Below are 25,758 nucleotides of genomic sequence, written 5' to 3'. Positions count from 1 at the left end.
GACTGTCACATAAAATTATTTGTTTGTAATGCTATTCCTCAACAGATTTTGTATTTTAATATATAAATGTTCTTGTATCTTTTTACTTTAATGTTTTATCAGCTTCTCCTTAATATCTTGAATATCTTGACTAGCTCATTCTGGCAGTGAGGGCCTGTGGCCATTTTGCCTAGCTTACTCATTGTGAGGAAACCCTTCCTCACAATTCTGTTGTCATGGGAACCTTCCTGTATGCTCAGTAAGGTCAATGTTAGTCCAGTCTGGTTGTTCATCCTTTCCAGGTAACCTATTTGTTAACTTTCACTAGATTTTTAGTGAAAAATAACTTTTCATTCACTTTTAAACAGTCTGGTAGGTTATATATGTAAATATTTAAGGCAATTTTTTGGTTCCTAACTTTTGATTTTAGTTCCTTATTTTTTCACTGTAATATTTTGTCTAATGTTAAACAATCTCTTTTAACTAACTTTCAATATAGGTTTGCTTTTCATAAATTATTTTTCCCTCCATCATTGTAATATATTTTATAACTAGTTATGAGAAAATTTTCTACTCATGTTAATTCTTACAGTATTATGAAAACACACACTGGCCCTGTGAATTTTAGCCCATCTTGATGTTCTTCTGTATTATAAAGTCAGAATCTGAAATTTTAAAATTTTACTAGATACCTTCTTATGATCAGAATTTCAGTGCCATCTGAAACTAATATGAAACTTCAATTTTTCCTTAATTTTCCACTAATTTTTAAATTTTAGGGAAGTAACTTGTTCTTTGTTGAAATTTTCAGATATTTAAATATTGATTTATTTATATTCATATTTTATATTTGACATATTTTCAGTTTTAAAGATATTATGAGTTTTATCTATGTTTCTATTGGTCTATTTTAAAATTCTTTTCATGTTTACTTAATAATTTTACACTCCCAGCATTGATATTATTTGTTTTTCTTATGTGACATCTTGTATTTAATATCAAAACTTTAATGTTCTTTTACTCACAATTTTTATACTTACAAGTTGGTCATGTCTTTAATTTTAATAGACAATTTGTACTGTATAAATCATATTTTGTATATTTTAAACTAAAAAAAAAACTCAGGGTTCTCGATTTCCTGTCAGCATTCATATCTGTACATTATACTGCTTGACACATAATAAAATTTGCTTTTTGTAGATTTTTTTCTATTTGTTAGTTCACAGTTGAAATTTAGTTATTTTGGAGGGGTTATAATTTAATTACAACATTTCTTCTTCTCCTTTCTTCACTGCTCTTTTCTTCTCCACACTCCAACAAATTAATGGCCCATTTTTTACTAATAATTTTTACACTCATGTGTATGTGAGTATATACAAACAAAATATGACTTATTTGTCTGTATAATTCTATTTCTATGCATATTTTCAGGGATGACTAAAATTCCTTTTAGGACTGGCCAAAAAAATTACTGAAAGTCAGCTCTTTTTCACAGCTTTCTTCAGGTGTCTATAGTGTGTGTGTGTGTGTGTGTGTGTGTGTGTGTGTGTGTGTGTGTGTGTTTGTGTAAGGTGTGTCCTTTGTACTTTCCTCAAACCACTTTGTTATATATATTGGTGCTGTCCTTGTTAGTCTCACATTTGAGTAGTCATGTTTATGACGTTTTATGGTTTTAGCTACTGATTTTAATGGTAATAGTTTCTGTCACTCTCACAGAAATTTCCAGTTACCTTGTTTATTAAAATCTGTCTCCTCCCTCTTCTGCAATGGTCAGAGATCCTTAGGTTAAGGAGTGTTTTGTAGATTTTTTATTGGGATTGGTTTCCATAACTCTGTACTTTGATTAGTTTTGCTTTTCTTTAATGGTCTCTGTTGCAAAGAGAAGTTTACTTGATGAGGGGCAAAGACTAAACATATGTGATGTTATAAGAACAAACATTTCTAGATTGTCGTGAAAAATTATGTTGGTTTACTAAACTAGAGGATGTAGATTGTCCTCCAATAACCATGACTTCACTACCACTGTGTAGTTAGCCAGCCTTACAGCATCAGTAACAGTCTCCTTTTTCTTGAGCAAGTCTTAAGTTCAATTAAAGTGCTTCTGGTTACTATAATGATATATGTGCCAAAACTGCACCCTTAGGGTTATTATGCCATGTTGTTAGTTGATACTGTTCGTGTGCAAAATAACTGGGTATGGATAATGGTTCCCCATTTTGTGAGGAAAGAGGCAAGCATGGTACCTTCTGGTACTATGAAAGCTAGTCTTCAAGAAGGAGACTTGTAACAAGAATAAATAAATAAAAAAGGGGGGGAAGGAGACTTCCAGATTAGTTTCAGCTAAGGCACCTGTGGACTTTTTCACTGAAGTGCATGGTATCTTCAACAACGGGGATTTAAGATTCTTTTTATTCTAGATAACCAAGGGTATCATAAATAAATTGTATGTTTTGGTCAGCAATTCAAAAGAGCATTTCACATGTCTATCATTGGAGTTTTTGTTAGAGTAAATTAGAAAAATGTAGGCTTTTTAAGGAAAGGAGAGGGAGGAAAATTTAGAACATGGAGGGAGGAAGATAAAAAAATGAGTACCTCTGAAAAAAGCACAAGGAATCATACTAATAACTATTAACAAAAAACCTAACTATAACATGCATATATAAATTTTGACTTTATTTATGAGAGTGTATATGTGTATATATACATATAAAATCTGTGTATGTATATTACATACAAGCATGTGTAATATATATATATATATATATATATATATATATATATATATATATATGTATATATATTTCTGTTGATAGCATTTGTTTGATGAGACCATTGCAATTGGCATTTTAATACAGGGCCACCCTAGCATCCCAAGTTTCATGTAATAGAAGATTACCATTTTTATTTTCAGCTTTTCACTTGATATTGAGGCAAAGAAGCAATTCCATAAAGCTGTCTTCTCCATTTTTTTGAAAGCTTGAAAGGTAAGATTGTGCTTTCATAAATTTATCAACAAAGGTTCATTGTATACTGGACTAGAAGAAAATGTAAGGTGGAATGCCACATAAAATATAATTTCCAATGCATTTTTGATAATATAATGCTAAAACAATTATTCATGAAGAAATTTTGAGAAAAACATTGATATCTGTTTCAGTGGTTCAAACATGGTAATGTTTCAAAAAATTAAAACATAAGAATCAGACTGCACTGCATAGCATTTTATACAACCATAATGTACTTACAATTAACCATTTTCATAATTGAAAACTTTTCAATCTCTGAGACAGACTTTCTTATTAGGAACAGTAAAAATTTGAGGTAGCCTTTCTCCTTTCCATTCATTACTTATATGAATAGTAAATATGTAAGAGTGTTTTCCAAATGATGTTCTGTGAAAATATGTTTCTATATAAGTTTTGATTATACATACATACATATATACATATATATATATATATATATATATATGTATATATATATATATATATATAATTCCTAGTGTTTTCCAAATGATGTTCTGTGAAAATATGCTTCTATATAAGTTTCAAATATATATATATATATATATATATATATATATATATATATATATATATATATATTATTGCTAGAGATCTAACTTAGAAAATTACATCTATTACTAGGAAGTTATTCCTGTTATATAGATGTTCTAATATTGAGCTATACCTAAGAAAAGTAGGTATTTTGATTATCTAGTAAACAAGAGATATAATATCCAGTAAGTGTCTTTCTTGGATGTTTTGAAATGACCTGCAAAGCAAATTATTTTATTTTGTTTAATTTTTTCTAAGTTTGTGTAACAATAATTATGTTTCCCAGTGTAATGGAAAGCATCTTTTGGAAATGATCTTACTGAAAATCATATTGCCATAAAAATTAGTTTCAGAATTTTCCTTGTTTACCTTTTCAGCCAATAGATATTTTTTCCTTTATCATCCTTGTTAGTGTGAACTTTGGTAATTAATTTGATCATTTTATTCTTTCACAAATTAGACTGACTAAAATTTTAGACTTATGCAATGTTTTAGTTGTAAAGATTTCTTGATTTTTTTTACATTTTCTTTTTATCTGCCTAGAAGATTTTTATTCCCCTTGCTTTCATAAGATGAATGTTTATATAATTTTAAACTTCCCTTTAATATTTTCTTTGTGACCTGTGAACTTTACTATTCAGAAATATTATCAAATCCTACAGTTTTTCTTTTCTTTTTTAACATTTCTCAGTTACTACTTTTACTCATTATTTATTTTGAATCAGACTACATGGTACTTGAGTATTTATTGTTGGGATTATGTTATTTATTTTTCATTCAATTTTATTGTGAAAAGAGAACTAATCTATTTAAAACACCTGTCTTTTAAATTTTATGGAGATGTATTATTAGTGGCTTATAAGGAGAATATTGTAGCAAATGTATTTCCTGCACTGGATAAAATTATTTATAGTCTTGTTTGGGGGTATACATTTCTGTATCAATATTATCTTCATGGTCACTTCTGCTATCTTATAATCTCCCCTGAGTGCACAGAAAATAAAGCTGTGGAGCAGAAGTTTCCATACGAAAACTCTTTCTCTCCTCGACCCTGTTCAACATGGACTTAATATTAAATCTGTTTATTTCCCTTCCAATCTGCAGTGTGTCCAAGTAACTAATATTTTTCTTCAGAAAAATGTGTATTTACAAAGGGAAAATGAGAAAAACTCTTGTGAGCAAAGAGGGCCTCCATGGGAGGAATATTCAGTAGCTTGTTGTTTGAAGCATATCCACTGGGAACCCATTGTTCTTCCAACTAATATAGGCTATTAGTATTTTAGTGATTCCCTTGGTCACCTCCATGAATTTTTGACTATATCTAGGGCTTGCTCCACAGGAGGGGATATCATGACCAGTACTGTAGTGTTGGTCAAAAGGCCCTGCCTTTGAAGGACATTGGCCCTAATATTGAATTTTCTTTTGCTACTTTGTCAAAGGTCTTGACTAATTCCTTTCTAAATATTTATGTTTATGTCTATAGATCTGGGCTAGTTCCAACCTTAGAGATGTTAATTCTTATCACTTAGTATCACCCTTCTTCTTACAAATACATTCTGTGATTTTTCCAAATATTTTAAAATTATGTTGCAAAATAATAGGCGTTGGTGCGGGTTTTTATACCCTCTTCATACTCTGATTTCTCCCACACACCCACATGACTCTTTGCTTTAGCCTTTGCACTCCCAGTATTCCCCCTCATTGAACCTATGATCTATTTTTTTACTTCTCAGAACTTGTCCCTCCCCATAACGTCTGTTACTATTTTTCTGGGTTTCACTGGTGCATCAAGTCAAATACACAAAAAATTTGAATCTAAGATTCACATATGAGAGAGATAGTATGCATTTGTATTTTTAGACTGGAATCATCCCACTCAGTATAGTTTTTGTTCCAGTTCCATTCATTTAGCTATTATTTCATTTCAATTTTCTTTATATTGGAATATTTTTTCATTCTACATGAGTGCCATAATATTCTTTGGATTCATCAATCAGTGGACTTCCAGGTTGATTCCATTTTCTAGCTCCTATGAATAAATTAAAAATGTAAAAGTGTCTCCATATTATAGATGCATCATATAGAATTTCTATTTATAGTTTTTATTCATGTTTGTGAAACCTGCAGGTTATTTTTAGTGTGTATATGGTAGTTTGCACTCCTATCCATATCATGTAACACTTCTTTTATCACTATATCCATGTCAATATCTATTTCTATTAGTATTCCTGATGATGGCCATTCTTACTTGTGTGAGTTGGAGTAGTAAAGTAGATTTAATTTCATAATTAAGTATATGTGGCACTATCTAATATGTCCACTAAAAACTTGAAATTCTTTTCTTATAAATTTTCTGTTCCGTTCCACATTGTCTCAGTTTATTCATGTACAGAATAGGAAACTTATTATTTATGATTATTTGAGATACAATTCCTTTATTTTTGTTTTATTTTTGTGCTATTGGAGTCAAAGCCCTTACCTAGGCCTATAAATTGGAAAATTCCCGATTTTTTCTATTACCAGTGACAGAGGATTAGGTCTTATGTTGATCTCCTTGGTCTATTTAAGTTCTAGTTTCTACATGATGAGAGGTGAGAATCCAATTCCAGTTTTCTAAATAATGAAGTTTGTTTTTTCTAGATGTGCTTTTTAATGTTGTCTTTTTTCAAATTAGTATTTTTGTAATTTTTCATAATTATATTTGAATTGACTATTATCTGTCTCTTATATTCTATTACATCAACCCATGTGTCTGTGTCAGTAATATGTTGTTTTATTACACCAGCTCCATAGTGTAACTTTAAGTCAGGTGTATTGCTTTCTTCAAATGTATTATTTTTGGTCAGAGTTCCTTTAGCAATACATGGTCTTCTGTGCTTCTATATAAATTCTGTATTTTTTCTAAATTTGTAAAGAATATCCCTGGGATTTGGATTGGCATTGCCTAGAATCTATAGATAGCTTCTGATAAGATAGTCAATTTTACAATATTATTTCTTCTAATCAACGAACATATGATGGGTTTCCATCTGTTACTGTCTATATCAATTTATTTCTACATTTTCTATTATGTAGATTTTTGTGGTTAGTTTTATTAACAAGTATAGTTTATTATTTCTGTGGTTATTGTAAATGGTATTAATTCCCTTATTTCTTTTTCAGTTTTTTTCTCTTTGGTATATAGTAAGGTTACTGAATATTGTGTGCTAATATTTTATCATATTACTTTGTTGAATGGCTTTAATAGGTATAGTTTTCTTGTGCAGATATTAATAGAAATAACAAAACTATTTAAAATGGTAACACTGATTTGTTGTCTTCCTACTGATTTATTTTATGATTTTCATTTACTCTTCATGTCTTATCACTCTATTTATGAATTCAAACAATATAAAGAGAGTATATGCCCCTTCCTTGTTTCTGATCTTAGCAGGAATTCTTTGAGTTTCCTCCATTTAATATGACGTTGACATTAGTTGTGTAGTATGTATTCTTTATTATGTTGAGGAATATTCTCTATACCCCTAAGCATTCTACTATTTTGAAAACAACTTTTAAGAGTTTTTTTCTATATCAAAAGAGAGGATATTGTCACTTTTGTATGACATTCTACTCATGTGATGCATAAAATTTATTGTTTTGCACATGCTGAAACATTTCTTTCAGAAATGAAATAAACATGATTGTAAAGAATGATCTTTTTGATATGAACTGGAATTTAATTTGTCAGTGGTATATAAGAAATTTTCATGAGGATTATCAGTCTTATTTTCTTTATCAGTTTTATTAATGGCTTGCTTAGGCATCAGTGTTGCCTTCCTTAAAAGATTTTGGAAGCCTTCTTTGCTTTGCTGTTCGGCAGAATAATTTGAGTAGTATAGGCATTAATTCTTCAGTTATTTTTTGGTAGAATTTTGCAGTGCATCCATCTGATTCTGGTTTCTTTTAAGTTAGGAGGCCTTATTACCACTTCAGTCACATTGCTGGTTATGATTTTATTACTTTATTTTGATTTAGGTTTGATATGGCTATGCATTGAAATGAATCATCTATATCTTTCAGCTTTCCCAATTTCACAAATTACATATTTTAAATCATGACAATGAGGTTTATAGAATTTAATTGTTTTCTCTCATAATGTCTCACCTTTTGCTTCTAATTTAACTAATTTGGGTATTTTGTCCTTTGGCTATTTTGATTGTTATCAGTTTGCTTACTTAATCAAGTTTAAAGAGACTTAGATATATGGGGAAAGGGATTTTTTAACAAAGAAAATACTTCTATAAGATTGACATGTAGTAAAGACTATGGAGGCATATTGTTGGTTAATGAATGTTAACCTTTGGCAGGTGAATCTGAGCTATATGAAGGTGCAGCCTCAGTTGCAGTAGTAGCCCCAGGATTGAAGTGGTCCTGAGCAGACTTTGAGGCTTGGCACTATTTGGCAGCAGCAGTTCCCTTATGGATGTCCTAAGATAGGGTACTCTTGAAAGACAAATCTGTTGCAATGGAACAAATGGAGATGCCAGTACAATGAAATACCTACCAAGGGCAGCAGTAGGTATTGAGGTGGAACCACCCTGGAGACAAGATCTGTTTGCTGTGGATAACAGAGAAAGAGAAGCATTTTCACAAGTTCTTTGGAGATCAGAATATCATAAGTGAATACTACATGTATAATTCTTAGCGTTTTACACTGTGTAACTTTGGGTTTTGCTTTTTTCCTTATTTTATTTGCTTACTCACTTTACATCCTGATATCAGCCTCTTCCATCCTCTCTTCCCAACCTAACTCTCCCAATCTCTTAGCCATTTCCTTCTACCCCTTCTCCTCAGGAAGGGGGAATACCACCTGTACCAACCCATACTGTCATATCAAGTCTCATTAGCACTAAGTGCATCCTTTTCCACTGAAGACAGATAAGTCAGCCCAGCTAGGAGAAAGTGATCCAAAAGTAGGAAACTGAGTCCATGTCAGAGACAGCACCTTGTTCCAATTGTTATGGGACCCTCATGAAGACCAAGATCTACATCAGCTACACATATGTGGGGGGCCTAGGTCCAATCTATGCTTTCTCTTTGGTTCATGGTTCACTATCTATGAGCCCAATCATAGTAAGTTAGTTGATTCTGCTTGTCTTCTTGTGTCATTCTTGTTCTCTTTGAGTCTATTTTTCCCCCAACTCTTCCACAAGAATCCACAACACTCCCAGAGCTCCATCTAATGGTCCTCAGCATTTATTTTGATCTTCTTCTGGGTGGAACCTCTCACAAGACTTCTTTCTCCAAGCATAGCAGAGTATCATTAATAGTGTCAGGGGTTGGATATCTCCTATGGGGTGGATCTCAAGTTGGGCAGACATTGTTTGGCCATTCCCTAAATATCTGTTCCATCTTTATCCCTGCACATTTTGTATGCAGGGTAAATTTGGAGTCAAAGTGTTTGTGGGTGGATTAATGGTCCCTCCCTCCAATGGAAGTCCTGCCTAACTATATAAGGTAACCACTTCAGTCTCCATATCCGTTACTGATAAGAGTCCTAGTTGGAGTCACCTCTGTATCCTCCTAAAAGCCCAACCTGTTGCAGGTGTCCAGCTTTTCCCAGAGATTCCCCCTTCAGTTTCCCTTTCCCCCACAGCTCTCTCTCCTTCTCCTCCTACTTTCTCCACATCTGATCCCCACTCTCATTTCCTTACCCACTCCTTCTCCCAACAAGTTCTCTCTCTTCATATGATTCCAATGTCTATTTTGTTTCTCCTTCTGAGTGAGATTCAAGAAACAGAAACTCCCCTTGGACTCTCTTTGTTACTTAGCTTCTTTGAGTTTGTAATTTGTAGTATGTTGTACTTTGTGGTTAATATCCACTTATATGTGAGTGCACATAATGTGTTTAATTCTGGGTCTGGGTTACCACACTCAGAGTGATCTCTCCTAGTTCCATCCAATTTCCTGCAAACTTCATGATTTCCTTTTTTTTAAATTGCTGAGTAGTATTCCATTGTATAAAAGTACCACATTTTTAAAATCCATTCTTTGGTTGAGGGACATTGAAGGTTTTTTTTCTCCAGATTTAGGTTATACAAATAAAGCTGGTGTGTCCTTATGGTATGGTGGAGAAATTTTTAGGTATATACCTATGAGTGGTATTGCTGAGAAAGCACTAGATTGATTTCCAAGTTGTACAAGTTTGCATTCCCATGAGCAAGCAAGGGGTGTTAAACATTCTCCACATCCATGCCAGAATGTTGTGTGACTAGAGTTTTTTTTTTTATCTTAGACATTCTGATGGGTGTAATATGGAATCTCAGAGTTTACATGATTTGTAGTTTCCTGTTGACTAAGGACTTGAGCATTTCTTTAAGTGCTTCTCAGACATTAGAGGCTCCCTTCTTGAGAATTCTTAGTTTAGCTCTGTACCTCATTTTTAATTGGCTTATGTGGTTTGTTAATGCTTAATTTCTTTTATTGATTGTGACTGTGTCTTAATTCTGGCCTTTTGGCCTATGAAAGTAATTAAGATGTATCTTGATTTCACAAGAGCACACTTTGTAGTTATAGAGAGATTTGTGGTGTTTAAAGTGATCTGGGATATTATAAATGAAAAATTTTAAAGTTTTTTTGAGACTATGAGTTTTAACAATTGCTATCTGCTTTATATTCTTTTATTAATATAGATGTTGAGTAAACAGGAAAGGAAATATTGTTCTTTACTATTGATGTGTTGACAGTATAGGTCAATCATGTTAGTTGGATTTCTTTCAACTTGACATAAATCTATGCATTTTGCAGAAGAGAAATATTAATAGAAAACAGAGAAAACACCTTGATAAGACTGATAACCTGAGCTTATTCATCATGAGTCAACAACTTTGCAATTGACCTCCATTATCTGTTCCAATATAAGCCTTAAATACCCATTTATAGTTAACTATGCAGATCCAGATCCTTGGACTTTAAGATTTTCCTTATTTAATTTCTCATCTTGATGAAAATGTAGTATTATTTCCAGGATGTTCTAGTATCTGTATGTGTTAAATGTTGACAGATAATGGAATTATACAGACTTATATAGATTTGTACTTTTATGACGACTTAATTTCTTCCTTTATTTACAAGGATTCAATATACTGTATTTATGTTGCAACATCTTTATTTTACAATAAGTATTGCCATCTGCATTTTGAATTATGTATCTGAGGTATAGTTGGTGCTGAAGAATTGGCTGTGAGACTATTGTATTTTACCTAGGTTGAATCTCATGGCAACTTAGTCCTGTACTTCCCTCAGCACTCTAGCTTCTCTATTATGATCTTAAGGAAGCACTTCCCAGAATATTTGCCTTCAATAATGTTGGTCTCTTCATAAGTACAGCAACTTAAGACCTGTATCAACTGTCTTAGGAAATCAAAGGCCTCACTTTAGTGGTTCTGATCTCTTAACAGTAGGAAGTAATTCTTCAAGAGATCCTGTGTTTTATATGAAAGGCTTACTGAGCCATGAGTAGCAAACCAATAATATATATTCCTTCTTGGCTTATGCATAAGTTCCTAGAGGCTCTTGCTTCCAGCCCCCAGTTTCTTCATTGGCTTCCCACAATTATGAGTTTGATATAAGCACTAAAATTAAAACAAAACTTTTCTTTTCTAAGTTTCATTCTGTTGCTGGGTTTTATAATAATAGAAAAGTTACTTGGGCATTCATCTTGTTTCTATTCAGAAAAACCACCTACTTTTATTGATTATTTTTATTATTATTTATTTCTATTTTATCAACTTCAGACCAGATTTTGATAATATCTTCCAATGTACTGTTTTTGGATTGTGATTTGTTCTCGGTTTTCATGTCACTTGGTTGTATAATTCAGCTATTGATTTTATGATTCAAATGTTCTTTGGACTTTTAGGACTGCTTTCATTGTGTTCCATAGAAATTTTTATATTGATATTTATTTTTATTCAATAGTTTGTTGTTTAATCTCCATGAATTTTTATACATTTTTTAGGTTTATTTTTCTTGATGTCTAGGTTTTTTTCCACTGTGATCAGATAAAAGGTAGGGTATTATTCTAGTTTTCCTATATTTTTGAGACTTTGTTTTTGTTCTAATATGCGATTTACTTTGGAGGATGGTCCATGGACCAATGTGGGTTATTTAGTATTTGGTGGAATCTTTTTTAGATATATGGAGGACACATTTGGTTTATGATACAATTTAACTGCATGTTTCTTTGCTTAGTTTTTATACGTATTACTGGTCCATTGGTTACAGTGGGTTAAAAAATCATGTGCTATCACTTTATTGGGATTTAGTTTATGATTTTACATTTAATAATGTGATTTTTAAATGAAATTAAGTACACCTGTGTTTGATGTATGTATGCATAGAATTGTTATATACTCTTGGTAGAATGTTCCCCTTATGAATATGAAATGGTCTTCTTTTCTGGTTATTTTTCCTTTGAAGTATATTTTATCAAGTTAGAATAATTATACCTACTTGTCTCCTAGTTCGATTACCTCAGAATACCCTTTTCCATCTCTTTTACCTCTTTTACTATCAATGATAATAAAGTATGTTACTTTGATTCAGCAAAAAGATAAAATTTTTTTGAAAATTTGTTCCAATCTCTGTATTTTTGTCAAGGAACGGACACCACTAATATTCATTTGTTATTGAAAGACATATGCTAATTTCTGTCATATTGTAATTGTGTGGTATTTTATTAGACTTCTTGAGCAACTGTACTGGAGTTATACAGGCTTACTTTTTTGGCTACTTTATTGGGTTCTTCTATCTGTGACTCTTCCAAACCTCATTGCACACTAATCCTTTCTAACCCCCCAACACTAGGTAGAAGGTTAGAGGGAAAAGGGGGTATATACCTCTTTAGATTTCTTCATGCTAATTAGAGGCATCAAGTTCCTAGAGGCCAGTCCAATCATCATTATTGTCATCAGAGTATCCAGAAAACCAGTAAACCAACAATATATAACAGAGAAGCAGGGACCAATAGCAGTGGGGGAGCAACATCTGCCACAGGCCCTTTCAGGGGTCTACCATTTTTATACCCTCTCCAGATTCTTCAGAATTGAACTATCTGCCGCTGGCAAAATTCATGTCCTTCCTAAAGAATGAGACAATCATAATTAACAACTGTGGACTAACTGAAGCAGCACCATATTTCACACATAGGATTAAAACAAATTCATATTCACATAACATAACTGGGTTTAATAATAAACAAATACTATCACCATATTTCTCCCTTTGTTAAGACGACTTTTTTCTAACATTAGTAAACTATTTTTTAGCCTGTTTCAAGAATTTCATTGGATTCTTTTTATTTACATTCTGATCATAGCCCCCTTCCTCATTGCCTCGAGATGCCACCCTTCCCCTCCCCTTGTTGTCAGAAAGGGGGAGCCTTTCTCCCCTGATATCTGACCTCAGCCTATCAAGTCTGATCTGAACTGCCTGTATCCTCTTTCTCTGTGGTGGAGCAAGGCTGTCCCACCAGAAGGAAGTGATCAATGTGTGGGGGCCAGAGTCCATGACAGACGTAGCCCCTTCTCCCCATATCGTGGAACCCACAAGGAGACTGTGTTGTCTATATACTACATCTGGGCAGAAGGTGTATGTTTTCATCATGCCTGGTTCTTGGTTGGTACATCAGTCTCTGTAGCACCACCTTCTCCACCAGGATTTGTTGTCTCCATTGATCTTCTTGTCGACTTCCTGTCCCCCTCAAATCCTTCTATTCACCAACTCTTCCATAAACCTCCTGCACTTCACACCAAAGTTTGGCTGCGAGTCTCTGTGTCTGTTTGGATCTTCTGATGGATGAAGTCTTTAAGAGAACCTATATGGTAAGATCCCATCCTTGTACCTATACCTCCCTTTCAACCTTTATTTCACCCTAATCCCTTCACATACGAACAACACTAGGTAGGAAAGAAAGATGGTTAAAGGAGAAAGGGGTCATAGATTTCCTTAAATTATTTTTTCCTTATTAGTGGCAAATCCAATCATTTTCATCATCAGATTATTCAGCAGTCCATCAAACCAGCATCCAGCAATATCAGTCAAAATCACAAAGGCAGAATCAGGCAAACCAGCCACAGTGCTGGTAACAGCAGGAGGATAAGTAGCTAACACAGGCCCTCTCAAGTTTCTTCCCTTATACACTTTTCAGAATACCCAGAATTAAACTATCTGCAGCTGGTAAAGATCATGCCCCTGTTAGTGCACAAGGCATATCATAATCAGTTGTTTTGAAAGAGCCTCTTATCCCACATCTGGCATTAAAACATATAAGTGAGTTTTCAAAGAAAAACCAAAGCACTCACTACACATGCCACTTTTAGTCCAATAAAGGCTTATTCTCTAACATTAATAAATGATCTAAAATAAGAACAATTAAAGCCAGGTGTGATAGCATACATCTTTAATCCCAGTACTCAGGGATTCCACAGAAGCTGGTGGATCGCTGTGAGTTCAAGGCCAGCCAGACATACAAAGTGAGTCAAGGACTGCTAAAGCTACGTGAGAAACCTTGTCAAAAAACAAAAAACAAAAACAAAAACAAAAAAAGAGAAAAAACTATTATGAGATCTTCCAAATTAAATTTATATTTACAATGTCCAGTCCATATGTATTCCACTAACCTCTCATGGTAAGTCCAATGTTTGTATCTAAATCACTTCCTAATCATAATTTGCATTTATCTACCTAAAAACAACTTTTTAAACCCTAAAATATTTTCTTAGATCCTAAAGATCTTAATGTTTTATGTCTTTGATATTTAATAAGGAAAATATTAAGACTTTAGCTAGATAGTCTTCAACCCTATCAGAGAACAGAGAAAGATACATTTTACTTGAGAAAACAGAAAGAGCAGAGTAATCAAATTTAAAAAAATTACAGAAATGACAGAGGTTACTGACAACCTAAGCAATCATCCAAGGTTTCTCTGTGTCATTGTTTCATTCAATATTTGGTTGACAGGCCCAGAATATCTGACAAATATTTCTGTGAAACAGGAATTTTGAAGGACTTGCCTACCTTGTCTCTGCAAAGTTGGGCAGTCAGCTTTTCTGTGTCTGACTTGTCCACAGTTTGGACAGTCTTCTGTCAGCAGTCAAGGTAAGGGTAGTTTTATTCCTAGTGTCTAGTTTTGGCGTGTTTGAAACAAACTCCAGGTATAGGTTCTCCAGTGTTGATCAACTTCTTTGAATTAGTAGGGAATAATGCCAGGAGCAGAAATTTCTTTCTGTATGAAAATTCTATTGTTAATAAAGCATCTTTAATACCATGTTCTGTAGATCTCTGAAGTTTTTGAAGACCACCTATCTATCTCAGTATAACTAAACAGATGAATATTGCTTATTTCTATGTATTTGCTTTCTGCTTAACTTTGAAAATATATACAAGCATTAAATAAAGTTTACTTTTTAAATATATTAAATGAATACCTAACATGATTAGAAGGTTGTTTATAGGTGAATAACTACTAACTTGCATTTCTAATTATCCTAAACAGTTTGCAATATTAGGTTTTGTAAGACTAGAACATAAATATATATTTAAGACTTTTATTAACAGGTGCTTGCAGTTTGTTGATGTTTTACCTAAGACTAGAACTTTACATTATATATTTTTATTTAAAGCCTTTATTAACAGGCACTTGCTGTTTGTTGAATTTTTAAAACCAAGTCATAAACTTCTATTACAAAATAAAAATTAGGTTTTTAAATTTTTCAAAATGACCAGGTATGAAAAAAATTTAAAACCATTAAAGATGTATGTAGAAAAACCAGGCCTCCCTTTTTTTTTCTTAAAAAATATTTGTCATTAGCAAAAAGAGACATTTTTAGATAAAAATAATAAAAACCCCATGCCATGTAGATAATGCAGATAGTTCTAGTGTGTCTGGTCAACTGGCAAAAAGCTAGCACAATAATGCCTTCATCTCCTATCTTTGTTCATTTCTTATTGCTGGAATTTCATATTCCTTTCTTTTTGTTGGATGACCAAACCAGATGATTGTAGTTATGGTAAACCATCACTTACTCAGACCCTTCCTGCTCAGCCTTGGAAGTGGATCAGATTGGCTACTTTTGTCTCTTTTCCATCTTGTTGTTTACTGTTCTTTGGGCATGTGTGTTGATAATTGAAATTTCAGTGATATGGACGTTGAGGTGACTGCTGACCTTGGCTCTCATTTCCTTGATTTTCTTGTCCTCTTTATTGCAGTCTTCTCTAGGCTGACTTTGGTGAGGAGGGCCCCTGCAGAATCATTTTCTGTAACTCTGATACATATTCTTTCTCACTGGTATACCTTGCTTTCCTATACCCTGGTTGTTAGCCCCCTCCATCACTTCTAATTGCATAGGCAGGGTGGAATACTGTGGTCGACTCCCATAGGGTCTCCACATTTAGTAAGATGGGAACCTTTGCCTAAGATACGGTTGATGCTGTTGGGCCAAGCCTTTAGACGTGCTCTCTGATCTCTCATTCTTTTGCCCACTGTCACTATTCTGGTAGTTTTGCTGGTAATATCATAGAAGACCCCTCTAACATGGATAGGATAATGGTTTCTGTCTGCTGCATATTTGAGGTCTTGAACTGGAATTCCACCAGGGCCTGTAACATTTGCTGCCTCTACACCCTTTTATCCTTCAACAACATCAAACTTCACAGTCTCTCCATCTCCTACATTGCAAAAGATGGTACCTCCTGGGGTTATTCTTTTTATGGCAGTCCGGTGGTCTGGTGTACAAGCAAGTCATCTTTGGTATCATTCCTGTTGAAGAAACCATTGAACCATTTTTCCAATTTTTATTGTTTCTTTTTTAAATGTATAAATTTATATTATTACACATAAAAAACTACAGACATCAGGAAGAACCAGAAAACAATCAGGAATCATATAAATATTACATTCATAGGGATTTGGCTAACCATATTTGGCAAATTTGTAGAAAGCATCTTTCCTATCTTGTTGGGTCTAAAATTCTGAATGAAAATCAGTATCTATCGTATCTCATTTCAATTAACTTAAAACACTATCTAGATCTAAAAACATCTTAATCGCTAATCAACTAAGCTTTAATTGTAAGATTAAACTATCTGGTCTTCATCCCCATCAGAGACTTGAGAAGGAACAAAACTTAATTACCTGAGTGAACCAGAACTTCAGGTTACCAGTTTCCAAAGTGAAAAGCTGACAGAGACAGTTTATTGCCTGAACAGTCAGTCACCCAATACTCTGTATAACATTAGAGCATCATCTCCAGCCTTCTAGTATAATATATCCTACAGGCACATCTGTGAGACAGGAACTATTGAGGACTTGCCTACCCTGTCTTGGCAGAGTTTGACTGTCGACTCTACCTGCATCCAAGCTTGGCCATTCTTAGGCAGAATTCTGTCTGTGGCAGAAACTAGGACATTTTACCCAGTAGCTTGTTTGCCACACTTGAAGCCAACTCCATAAGGAGGTTCTTTGATGCTCATCTTCTTCTTTGATGTAGGCAGGATGCTATCAGGAGTTAACTTGTCTTGTTGTCGAAGAATCTTTAGAATAACAAAAACATTTTAAATATCATTCTGTAGGTCTCTGAAGCTTTTGAGATTTTATTTAACTATTTTACCTTATATATCTATAGAATGATATCTATCTTTTAGACCAGGACATATAATCTTGTGATAAAAATAGACAAGTATTTGACATGAACATGATTTGATCAACTAACAATTATCTTGTATTACTTAAATATCCTAAAAACCTGCAGCACCAGGTTATATATAATATGTGTGAAGAATAATATTATCTTTGAATTCTGTACCAATATATCAAAATTATACTTATTTTGCATCCGTATACAAACTTCTATACCAATGAAGTAAAACAAATCTTATTTGTGAGTAACAATTAAGGCCTTGAGTTGAGTAGATTCATTGAACTATTTTTTTCTATTTGGCCTCTATATTTCTATATCTCCCCCTTGTTTCTTTTCATCACCTATCTCTTTATCTACAAAAGGAAGATAAAGGAAAAGAGAGACATCCCTGAATCCAACTTAGTTTTCTCTCAGTTTAAGACTAATAATAACTTATAACCAACTCCCAATGATAATAAGCATCTGTAGCCCAAAAGAGCAAACAGAAAGCTACCCATCCACCCACCCTTAGAGAAAATAGGACTTTGTTCCCTTAAGGTTTCTTCAGGCTGAAATAGGGCAAGTAATAACTTTGAAGGGGCCCAAATAAAAATGGTTAAGCAAGCCAGGGAAAGCATTTGTGGTCCAGTTTCTAAATGTTAAGAAATTCCAAGCTTAATAGGAGTCTTTTGTGGGACAGTATGAAATGCTGGACCAGTTGAGATCAGAAGCTTTCTAAAATGCTGTCCTGTTCTAATGAGTAATAGCAACTGAGGTGACTGGGGCTGGAACATGAAGGATGCAGGATGTCAGTGTCCAGCATGCTGAGAGGAATGAACCCTGTCAGGTCTGATACAGTGTCAGTGTACAGTTCTTTTGTTCTGAAAACATAACTAATCCCAATAATTATACAGTTCTAAAAATATAATTGTATGAGGTGTGTGGGATACACAGAACAATTAAGGCCAGTTCTTTGTTCTTTGTATGAACAGAAGTAAGACATCTGCGAATCTTCATGCATGCCATACTAAGAATAGCCTCTAATGATAAATCACAGGGAATCTGTGACCAACACGAAGATTCTCTATGCATAGACATTCGTATCTCAGCCAGTCTCAGAGCTACTCCGATGTAGTGGGATTAGCAATATAAGTTACTTGCTTATTCTGCAGTTTGAATTGTTTACATCCCAACTGTAGCCCCCTCAGCTCAGCTGTTAAAGGCTATGCTCACAACGAAAACATTGAACCATTTTACTGTTCCCAAAACCTTCCTTTTAATGATATTTTTGTCCCTGCAGGCAGGCATGGCTCATGTGAGGCCATCTGGGCTGCCAAATACCCATGCTGCTGTCCTTGGTGCTGGGCTTGGTGTTGGCAGCACTGATGGCAGTGGGTGGCTGCTGAGTTTTGGCCTTGCTGCTCCTGGTTGCAGTGATGGTAACTGGGGTAGTGGGGCACAGCGGCTACTCCTCCCTCATGTGATGGTGACTAGGCCTGTGGCAGCAGTGAAGCTCTCAGGGCTCTCCACATTACATGTTTTAGTGAGTTGCATATGTACAATGTAGTCAGCAAGAATTGAACAAAATAGCCTTAAATATCTGTAAATATACAACAATCAATACACATGTAAATTATTTGAGAATTGTTATTGCTTTCAAGTCTAAAAGGAGATAAAATAGTGTTTTTTTATTGCTATGACTTTTAAGATGTATTTATCATTTTTTCTCAGACTAATGTATTCCTTCTGATGTTCTGTGAATTGTTTCAGATTTTCATGTTGTTTTATTAGGGTTTGCAACTTTGAAGTTTGTGTGATAAGTTGTGTGGGAGTGTGGGCTGTGGGCTGGACTCAGATAACCTGGAGACAGCTTAACTGTTAGAATCCAGACAAGGGAACGAGGAGGTTACTTAGATGATGAGCATCAGGAGGTGTTTATGTCAGGAGAGTTTCAGCCCACTTTTCAGAGCCTGGAGATTCTTACTTATCTGTGTTGGGACCTGAGTAGACCTTTCCTTGCAATTTCGTCTTTAAAATTTCAGGCTGAAAATCCTTAATGATTAATTTTGTCAATTATCATATGTGAATAATATTCAGTTTGATTCTTTAAAAGTTTGGTGACATTTAGTTCCAGGTCTTATCTTAAATCTATTTATTATAGCATTTTATATATTGTGAAGAATTTTTCAATGTATATGCACAAATATCTCAAATAAATATTCAGTTGTTAATGTGGTTTCAAACATAAATAGAGGACATGATTCTGGCAACTTATAACAATTTATTAAATAATTAAGTTATTATTGTTTATTCTAGAACATTATTGTATTTTGACATTTAGCATGTGTTGTGAAAGTCAATGGTTGTTGAAATATAAATATCTACTAATGGTCATATAGGTATTCTGAAGTTTTTCATCATTAAGACCAATTCTACTATAAGCATTTCACTGGATATTTATTGATTCATGTAGGTATGTGTTTCTAGACAATTAACAGGGATATGTGCAAGTGACAGACAATTTGTATGCTATGCACGAGGCCTGGCACTTGATTTCTATCAGTGTAAATGGAAAAAAAGAAGTAATGCTAAGGGAAAGGGTATGCATGTTTCACTATATAACTATGAAGGATGCCAAAATGTGGCACTCTCTGCTAAAAGGTATATAATCAGAATTCCATCCTCATAAATATCTGTCCATTTCTGTTCAAGAGTTGAACCAATGACCAGTCTCCAAATTTTCCACATCAGTTTTGACCAAAGTCCAGTGATTGAGAGTAAGATTTGCACTAGTCAGCATTTGACATGATTAGGGATTTTATTATTTGCTCATTATGAAGAAGCTAATACTATATTCATCTGTATTTTCTCAATATTTACAAATATGAGTTATTTTTATTTAATTGGCAATAGCATTTTCTCATCTATATTTTACTATGATAGGTTTCAATGATATTATATTCCATATATTATCATGTAAGTTTCTGTTATAAAAATTCATATAGGTATATTGTCTGTTCTTGTAATACAGTATAAATGCTAATAGGCAATGCAAATACAATAACTAATAAGCCAACTTCTTGATATAGAGGTATATTATTGAGAATGTTGTAAATTGGTATAGACTTTATGTCCTTCAAATAGTATTGGTAATAGGTTTAAAAAATGAAATAAGAGCTAGCCTGGTCTACAAAGTGAGTCCAGGACAGCCAAGGCTACACAGAGAAACCCTGTCTTGAAAAACAAACAGAAAGAAAGAAAGAAAGAAGAATTAAGAGTTTATGGAGTGCTGAGGGTGGAATGGAAGAATGAGGAGATGAAAGGACCCAGAGGGTTCAGGAGCCTTACAAGGAGAAAATGGAAGCCTAGGGATCTGGACCTAGGGGGGCCTGCACAAACTGTTGCACCAAGCAAAGACAGTACATTCAGTTAACCTGGACACACCTGCTCATTCTCCACAGTTGTAGGGAGAGTGGAGACAACCTCTGACATGAACTCTAGTGCCCCTATTTGATCATTTACCCTTGGTGAGGAGATGTGGCAGGTACACAGAGGAAAGAGTAACAGTCTATCTGGATGAGACTTGACAGGCTATGGTCATATGGTGGGGGAGGAGGTCTATCGGAGGTCTAGGGGATAGGAATAGGGCAGAAGAGAGAGGCAGGGTGGGAATGGAAAAATATAAGTGAAGGAATAACAATCAGGATTTAATCTGAATAAATTATAATAAAGCTTTTAAAAATGAGTTTATATAGTTTAACCAGGCAGAGAAGCATTCTTTAGAGATGACATTTGAGTTGAGGTCTGAATGATAATAGAAAAATCCTGAAGGAAGACCTTGAAATAATTCTGATATAGGTACAGCATATGCTGAAGTCAAGAAAGCAAATGTACAGACAACAATCAAGGAAGATTTAGACAACTGTATAAGTAGTGTAGTGTGTTGGGTGAAAACTGGTAGCTATGATCACTGAAGTAGAAAACATGGATATACTCAATGGTCATTTTTAGAGTCAAAATAATTACTTGACATGTCATAGTTTAATTTAAGAGGATTCATTTTGTTAAAATTACAATCATATTCCACTAGGTGGTGGCTAGGGAAAAGTACACTTCTTCCGATTTGAGCAAATTATATGTGCATGCTTTCTGACAATAAACCAAAGATTGGGAAAGTACCATTCTTCAGTCAGTGCTTGTTACTATGATGATATATTGGCTTATGTTTGGATTGCATATCAGACAGTATAAGGAAAAGTTGATTTTAGCCTGACAGGAATTATTTTATTTTGTATGTGCTACATGAAATAATGTGAGTGTTAAAAGATGACACCAAATGCTTAGAAAGCAATAAGAAAATAAAATAGTATTTGAAAAATGCAAGACTTGTCCAAGAAATGAAAAATATAGAGATCTAGTTATAGGTTGAATGGACTATGAATTGTGTAAGTAGTGATAGTGAGACAGCTGATGATATAAATATTGAAGCTCAAGATTATGGGTGTATATTTAAGAAAAACAGCATAATATAATATTCAAAGTTTGAATCTTCTAAGTTACAGATAATTTTTTTTTACATAAAGAACAACTAGAGGAACAATTGCTCTCTGAAAAGAAGCAATACTTTTATGTTTAATTTTACTCTTGATGATAGAATCAGAAACAGTACTTGTGTCAGATGAATAATAGAGGTAAAAATTAATTAGAAATCTTATTCAATAACAGAAAATAATAACTTTAAATTTCAGCCTGACTAAACTTCAAAGTGATAAGAAAGTAAAGATTTAAAATTCAGCAGACTGTAAGCTATATGATACTACTATTATGAATTTCTAGGTAAGATAACCAAAGAAAGCAAAACTAAACTTATGTTTCCCAGGTGTGATGGAAGAAATGAGGGTTACCCGTGCATGATGGTCACATTGTGAGATTATGAAAATGATGTAAACCTGAGTTATAATATTTGTACACAATTTTGAAATTGTTAATATCTCTGGATTGCAGACATGAAATATGTGACAATTTTAAAGTTATTCCTCAATTAAACTCTTAAATAAGCAGACCCTAGTAAATACAGCACCATTTTTCATTTCATATCAAAAATATTGTTTGGAATTTGGAGGATCAGTCTGATACTGATACTCTATAGATGTAGTCTAACTTTTCTGATATATATCAAATTATTGAGGAGAAATATGCATTTTAGTAGAACTAGTAAAATTGATTTCCAATTAATTATCTCTAGAAATTATCTAGAAGAACGTAATCAACACTCTCATTGTTGCTATTATTTAAATTATCCTTTCCTTTACCCTGATTACTAGTGAATTCTGACTTCCACTATTCAACAATTATTCAGAGAAAACCAGCTCATATAAATGCAGGATCAGTCTATCTTGTATTTTTTACTTCAAAAATTACATGTTTTCAGATGTTATTTCTAGTCAGTACTTGGCATCACAGAATGAACTGAAATATAGGGTTTTAAAAAATAAATGTCATCTTAAGACTGTCAAAGAGTAATTAAAAGATGATTTTCCCTTAGACAAAAGGTATGTGTTTCCTCACAGTCATCAGAGTTTGAGACCATATTTTGCTCATATTAAGAATACAGGCCGTAAACTTTAAACCTCTACCCAGATCTAGCCAATGGGCAGAACATTATCCACAGTTGAGTGGAGAGTGGGATAAGACTTTCTCACGTACTCTGATGCCTCATATTTGACCATATCCCCTGGAGGGGGAGACCTGTTGGCACTCAGAAGAAGGATAGCAGGTTACCAAGAAGAGAATTGATACCCTATGAGCATATACAGGGGAGGAGGTCCCCCTCAGGAACAGTCATAGGGGAGGGGAATAAGGGGAAAATGGGAGGGAGGGAAGAAAGGGAGGATACAAGGGATGGGATAACCATTGAGATGTAACAAGAATAAATTAATAAAAAAAATAACAAAAAAGAATACATCAATAGATAAAGCATATATTTTATGCCTGAATGGTACAGTATAACAATGTAATTTATTATCTCATCTATAGATTATCTTGGAAACAACATATATTTAATTTTTCTATTTTTTTTCCCTTAGACTAATATGCAAAAAGGCAACTACAGGAGGTTTCACTGCTGGTTAATAACAATTTATCTGCAATACATCTAGATTATTATTACTTGAAATTCAATAATGATATCTAACAAAACTTGCATTATGCACCCAAACAAGTGTTTGCAAAAGGATAATCATGCTATGGCCTTAAATTCAAATACGAAGGCCAATTTTCCATCAAATTGTAATTTGGAGAATGATGTAGTTATCAGAAACCCAGAAAACTGTGAACTAGCTCGAAACTGGTTTCTTACAATGCAGAAAAATACAGTCAAAATTACACAAGTGGAATTATCTATTCCTTCTAGTCTATTTAAATCGCTTTTCAATCCAAAACAGCGTTTGATTGAACCAATCATGAAAGAATGTGGAAGATTCAATATTTATATTTCAAAAAACAAGACAAGCCCTCAAAAAATCATTATTAGGGGCCCTGCAGAAAATATTGAAAAGGCAAAGAAAAAATTTCGGCAGTTATTGGAAGAAGAAAAAGCCAAGAGTTATTCTATAGTTATCCCTGTCAAGTCAAAATATCACCAGTTTCTCAAGAATAAAAATGGTGGCAATCTTCCCAGTACATGTGTAAAATTTGGGGTACGTGCTATTTTCCCTACCCTTAAAAATAAGGAGCAGGACTTGGTAACAATCATAGGGAAAGAGGAAGATGTTAAAGGAGTACAAAAAGAGCTAGAGCTTTTGTTGAAAGACTTAGAGTATGTGGTAGAGGACAGCATATTGATAAATCGTAAGTTTCACCACTATTTTGTCATGCGAAGGGACCAGCTTATACGAGAAATGACTGAAGTGTATGCTGGTATAATTATTAACTTTATGCATGAAGGAAAACAGAACATCAGAGTTACAATGAAAGGAGAAAAAGCTTGCGTTGAAGCAGCAAAGAAACACATCCAGCAGATTTTTGAGCCTGTGGGGTCTCACGTCACAACACAATACGTTATTCCTCAGAAATTTTATACTTTTTTCATGGGACCAATGTGTTCCAGAGTTCAGCAAATTGCCAGGGATTATAAGGTTAAATTCTCATTTTCGGACAAAGAAAAGCCAAGTATGCATATATATCCAGTGGTTCAGGAAACTGGGAAAGAAAAAGGAAGAAAGAACACTAAAGAAGTTTTTAGTAACCTAAGGAAATGTAAGACCATATTTATCTCAGGGCAAATGGAAAATTGCAAAGCTGCCATGGAAGCTCTTGAGTATCTAATTCCTTTCACTGCTGAAGTCCACATGCCTTCTCACCTACATCCTTACATCATTGGGCAGAATGGAAGTGGGATAAAAAAGCTAATGAGTGAATTTGATGTTCATACTCAGGTATTAAACTCTGGAGGCAATTTTGATATCATATGCATAATGGGTCTTGCTGCAAAGGTGGAGCAAGCTAAGATTAAATTGGAAAAGCAAATCAGTGCTTTACAAACAGAAATAGAAGATCGAGCACTAAGAAACTTTAAGCTAATGTTTAATCTAGATCCAAAATACCATTCCAAGATCACCGGACATAAGGGCTTGCTTATTGCTCAGATTTGCACAGAGCATGATGTTACTATCCATTTTCCAAAAAAAGGAAACCATGAGATACAAGACCAAATAATAATTGTAGGCTATAAAGCGAACACCTTAGCTGCTAAAGATGCAATAATGAGAACGTTATATAGGATAGAAAAAACGGTTTTTAAGGAAATCACACTAAACCACCAGGTTCGTGACAAGATTATTGGATACGGTGGAAAAAACATTCATAAAATTATGGAAGAATTCCATGTCGACATCCGTTTACCTCCAAAAGGATCCTGGAATCCCAACATCACAGTGATTGGACTCCCTTGCAATGTTGAGGCTGCAATTGACCATATCTGTCATCTTGAGAAGTATTACCTTTCTGCTGTCATAAAATATGACTCTCGTCTGGATAATCTTAGGAACACCTGTCTTTACAAAATAACCATGGGGTCGTCTAAGTGTTTTGTGAAAAGTGATGTTCCTCGTAATGCAAAACCCACACCAAACTCCCCAAATGATGATTGTGAAGATTTCCAAAAGTCGAAACAACAGGCAACTCCTAAGATGCTTCCTTGGAAACCATAACATTAAATGATTTAAAACAATAAAATTGTTCCAACCTGCTTACCTGAAAGTATTGTGAAAAAAAAATTTCTTACCTAAAGTAGCTAAAAGAGTGTAGACATATTTCTGACACATTTACACCATATATCTAGTGTTCCAAAATGTTTCACAGTGAAATATGTCACATGCTTCCACTTATAAGTATGCAATATACACCAACTTGCGTTTTATTTCCACTGTAGACTTGTTCTTATAACTTCTTTCATAACAGACACTTTCTAACATTGAAAAAATATACTCGATTTATCCATTCCATATATACCACAGGCTTCCTACTTTTTATGGTATATCAGTATAACACTTTTCAATTTC

The 25,758-nt window shown here is 33.8% G+C and overlaps 1 protein-coding gene and 1 pseudogene across 2 annotated transcripts; one reads left to right on the top strand and one right to left on the bottom strand.

Annotated features, from left to right (window-relative positions):
• Positions 1-242: 242 nt before the first annotated feature.
• Positions 243-25,436, top strand: LOC311602450 (vigilin-like). The gene is made up of 3 exons (XM_084790560.1): positions 243-281; positions 2,891-2,963; positions 23,284-25,436. The coding sequence occupies exon 3, from the start codon at positions 23,380-23,382 to the stop codon at positions 25,405-25,407; it is 2,028 nt and encodes a 675-aa protein (XP_084646686.1). The 5' UTR covers positions 243-281; positions 2,891-2,963; positions 23,284-23,379; the 3' UTR covers positions 25,408-25,436.
• Positions 15,621-18,505, bottom strand: LOC311601187 (Y-box-binding protein 1-like; annotated as a pseudogene). Its single transcript has 2 exons — positions 18,431-18,505; positions 15,621-16,358 (listed from the first exon to the last, which is right to left on the bottom strand). The product of its transcript is annotated as a Y-box-binding protein 1-like (transcript).
• Positions 25,437-25,758: the final 322 nt, after the last annotated feature.

This window comes from Acomys minous (assembly GCF_964271855.1).
Source record: "Acomys minous genome assembly, chromosome: 7".
Lineage (NCBI taxonomy): Eukaryota > Metazoa > Chordata > Mammalia > Rodentia > Muridae > Acomys > Acomys minous.
This window is presented reverse-complemented; position numbering and strand designations above follow the sequence as displayed.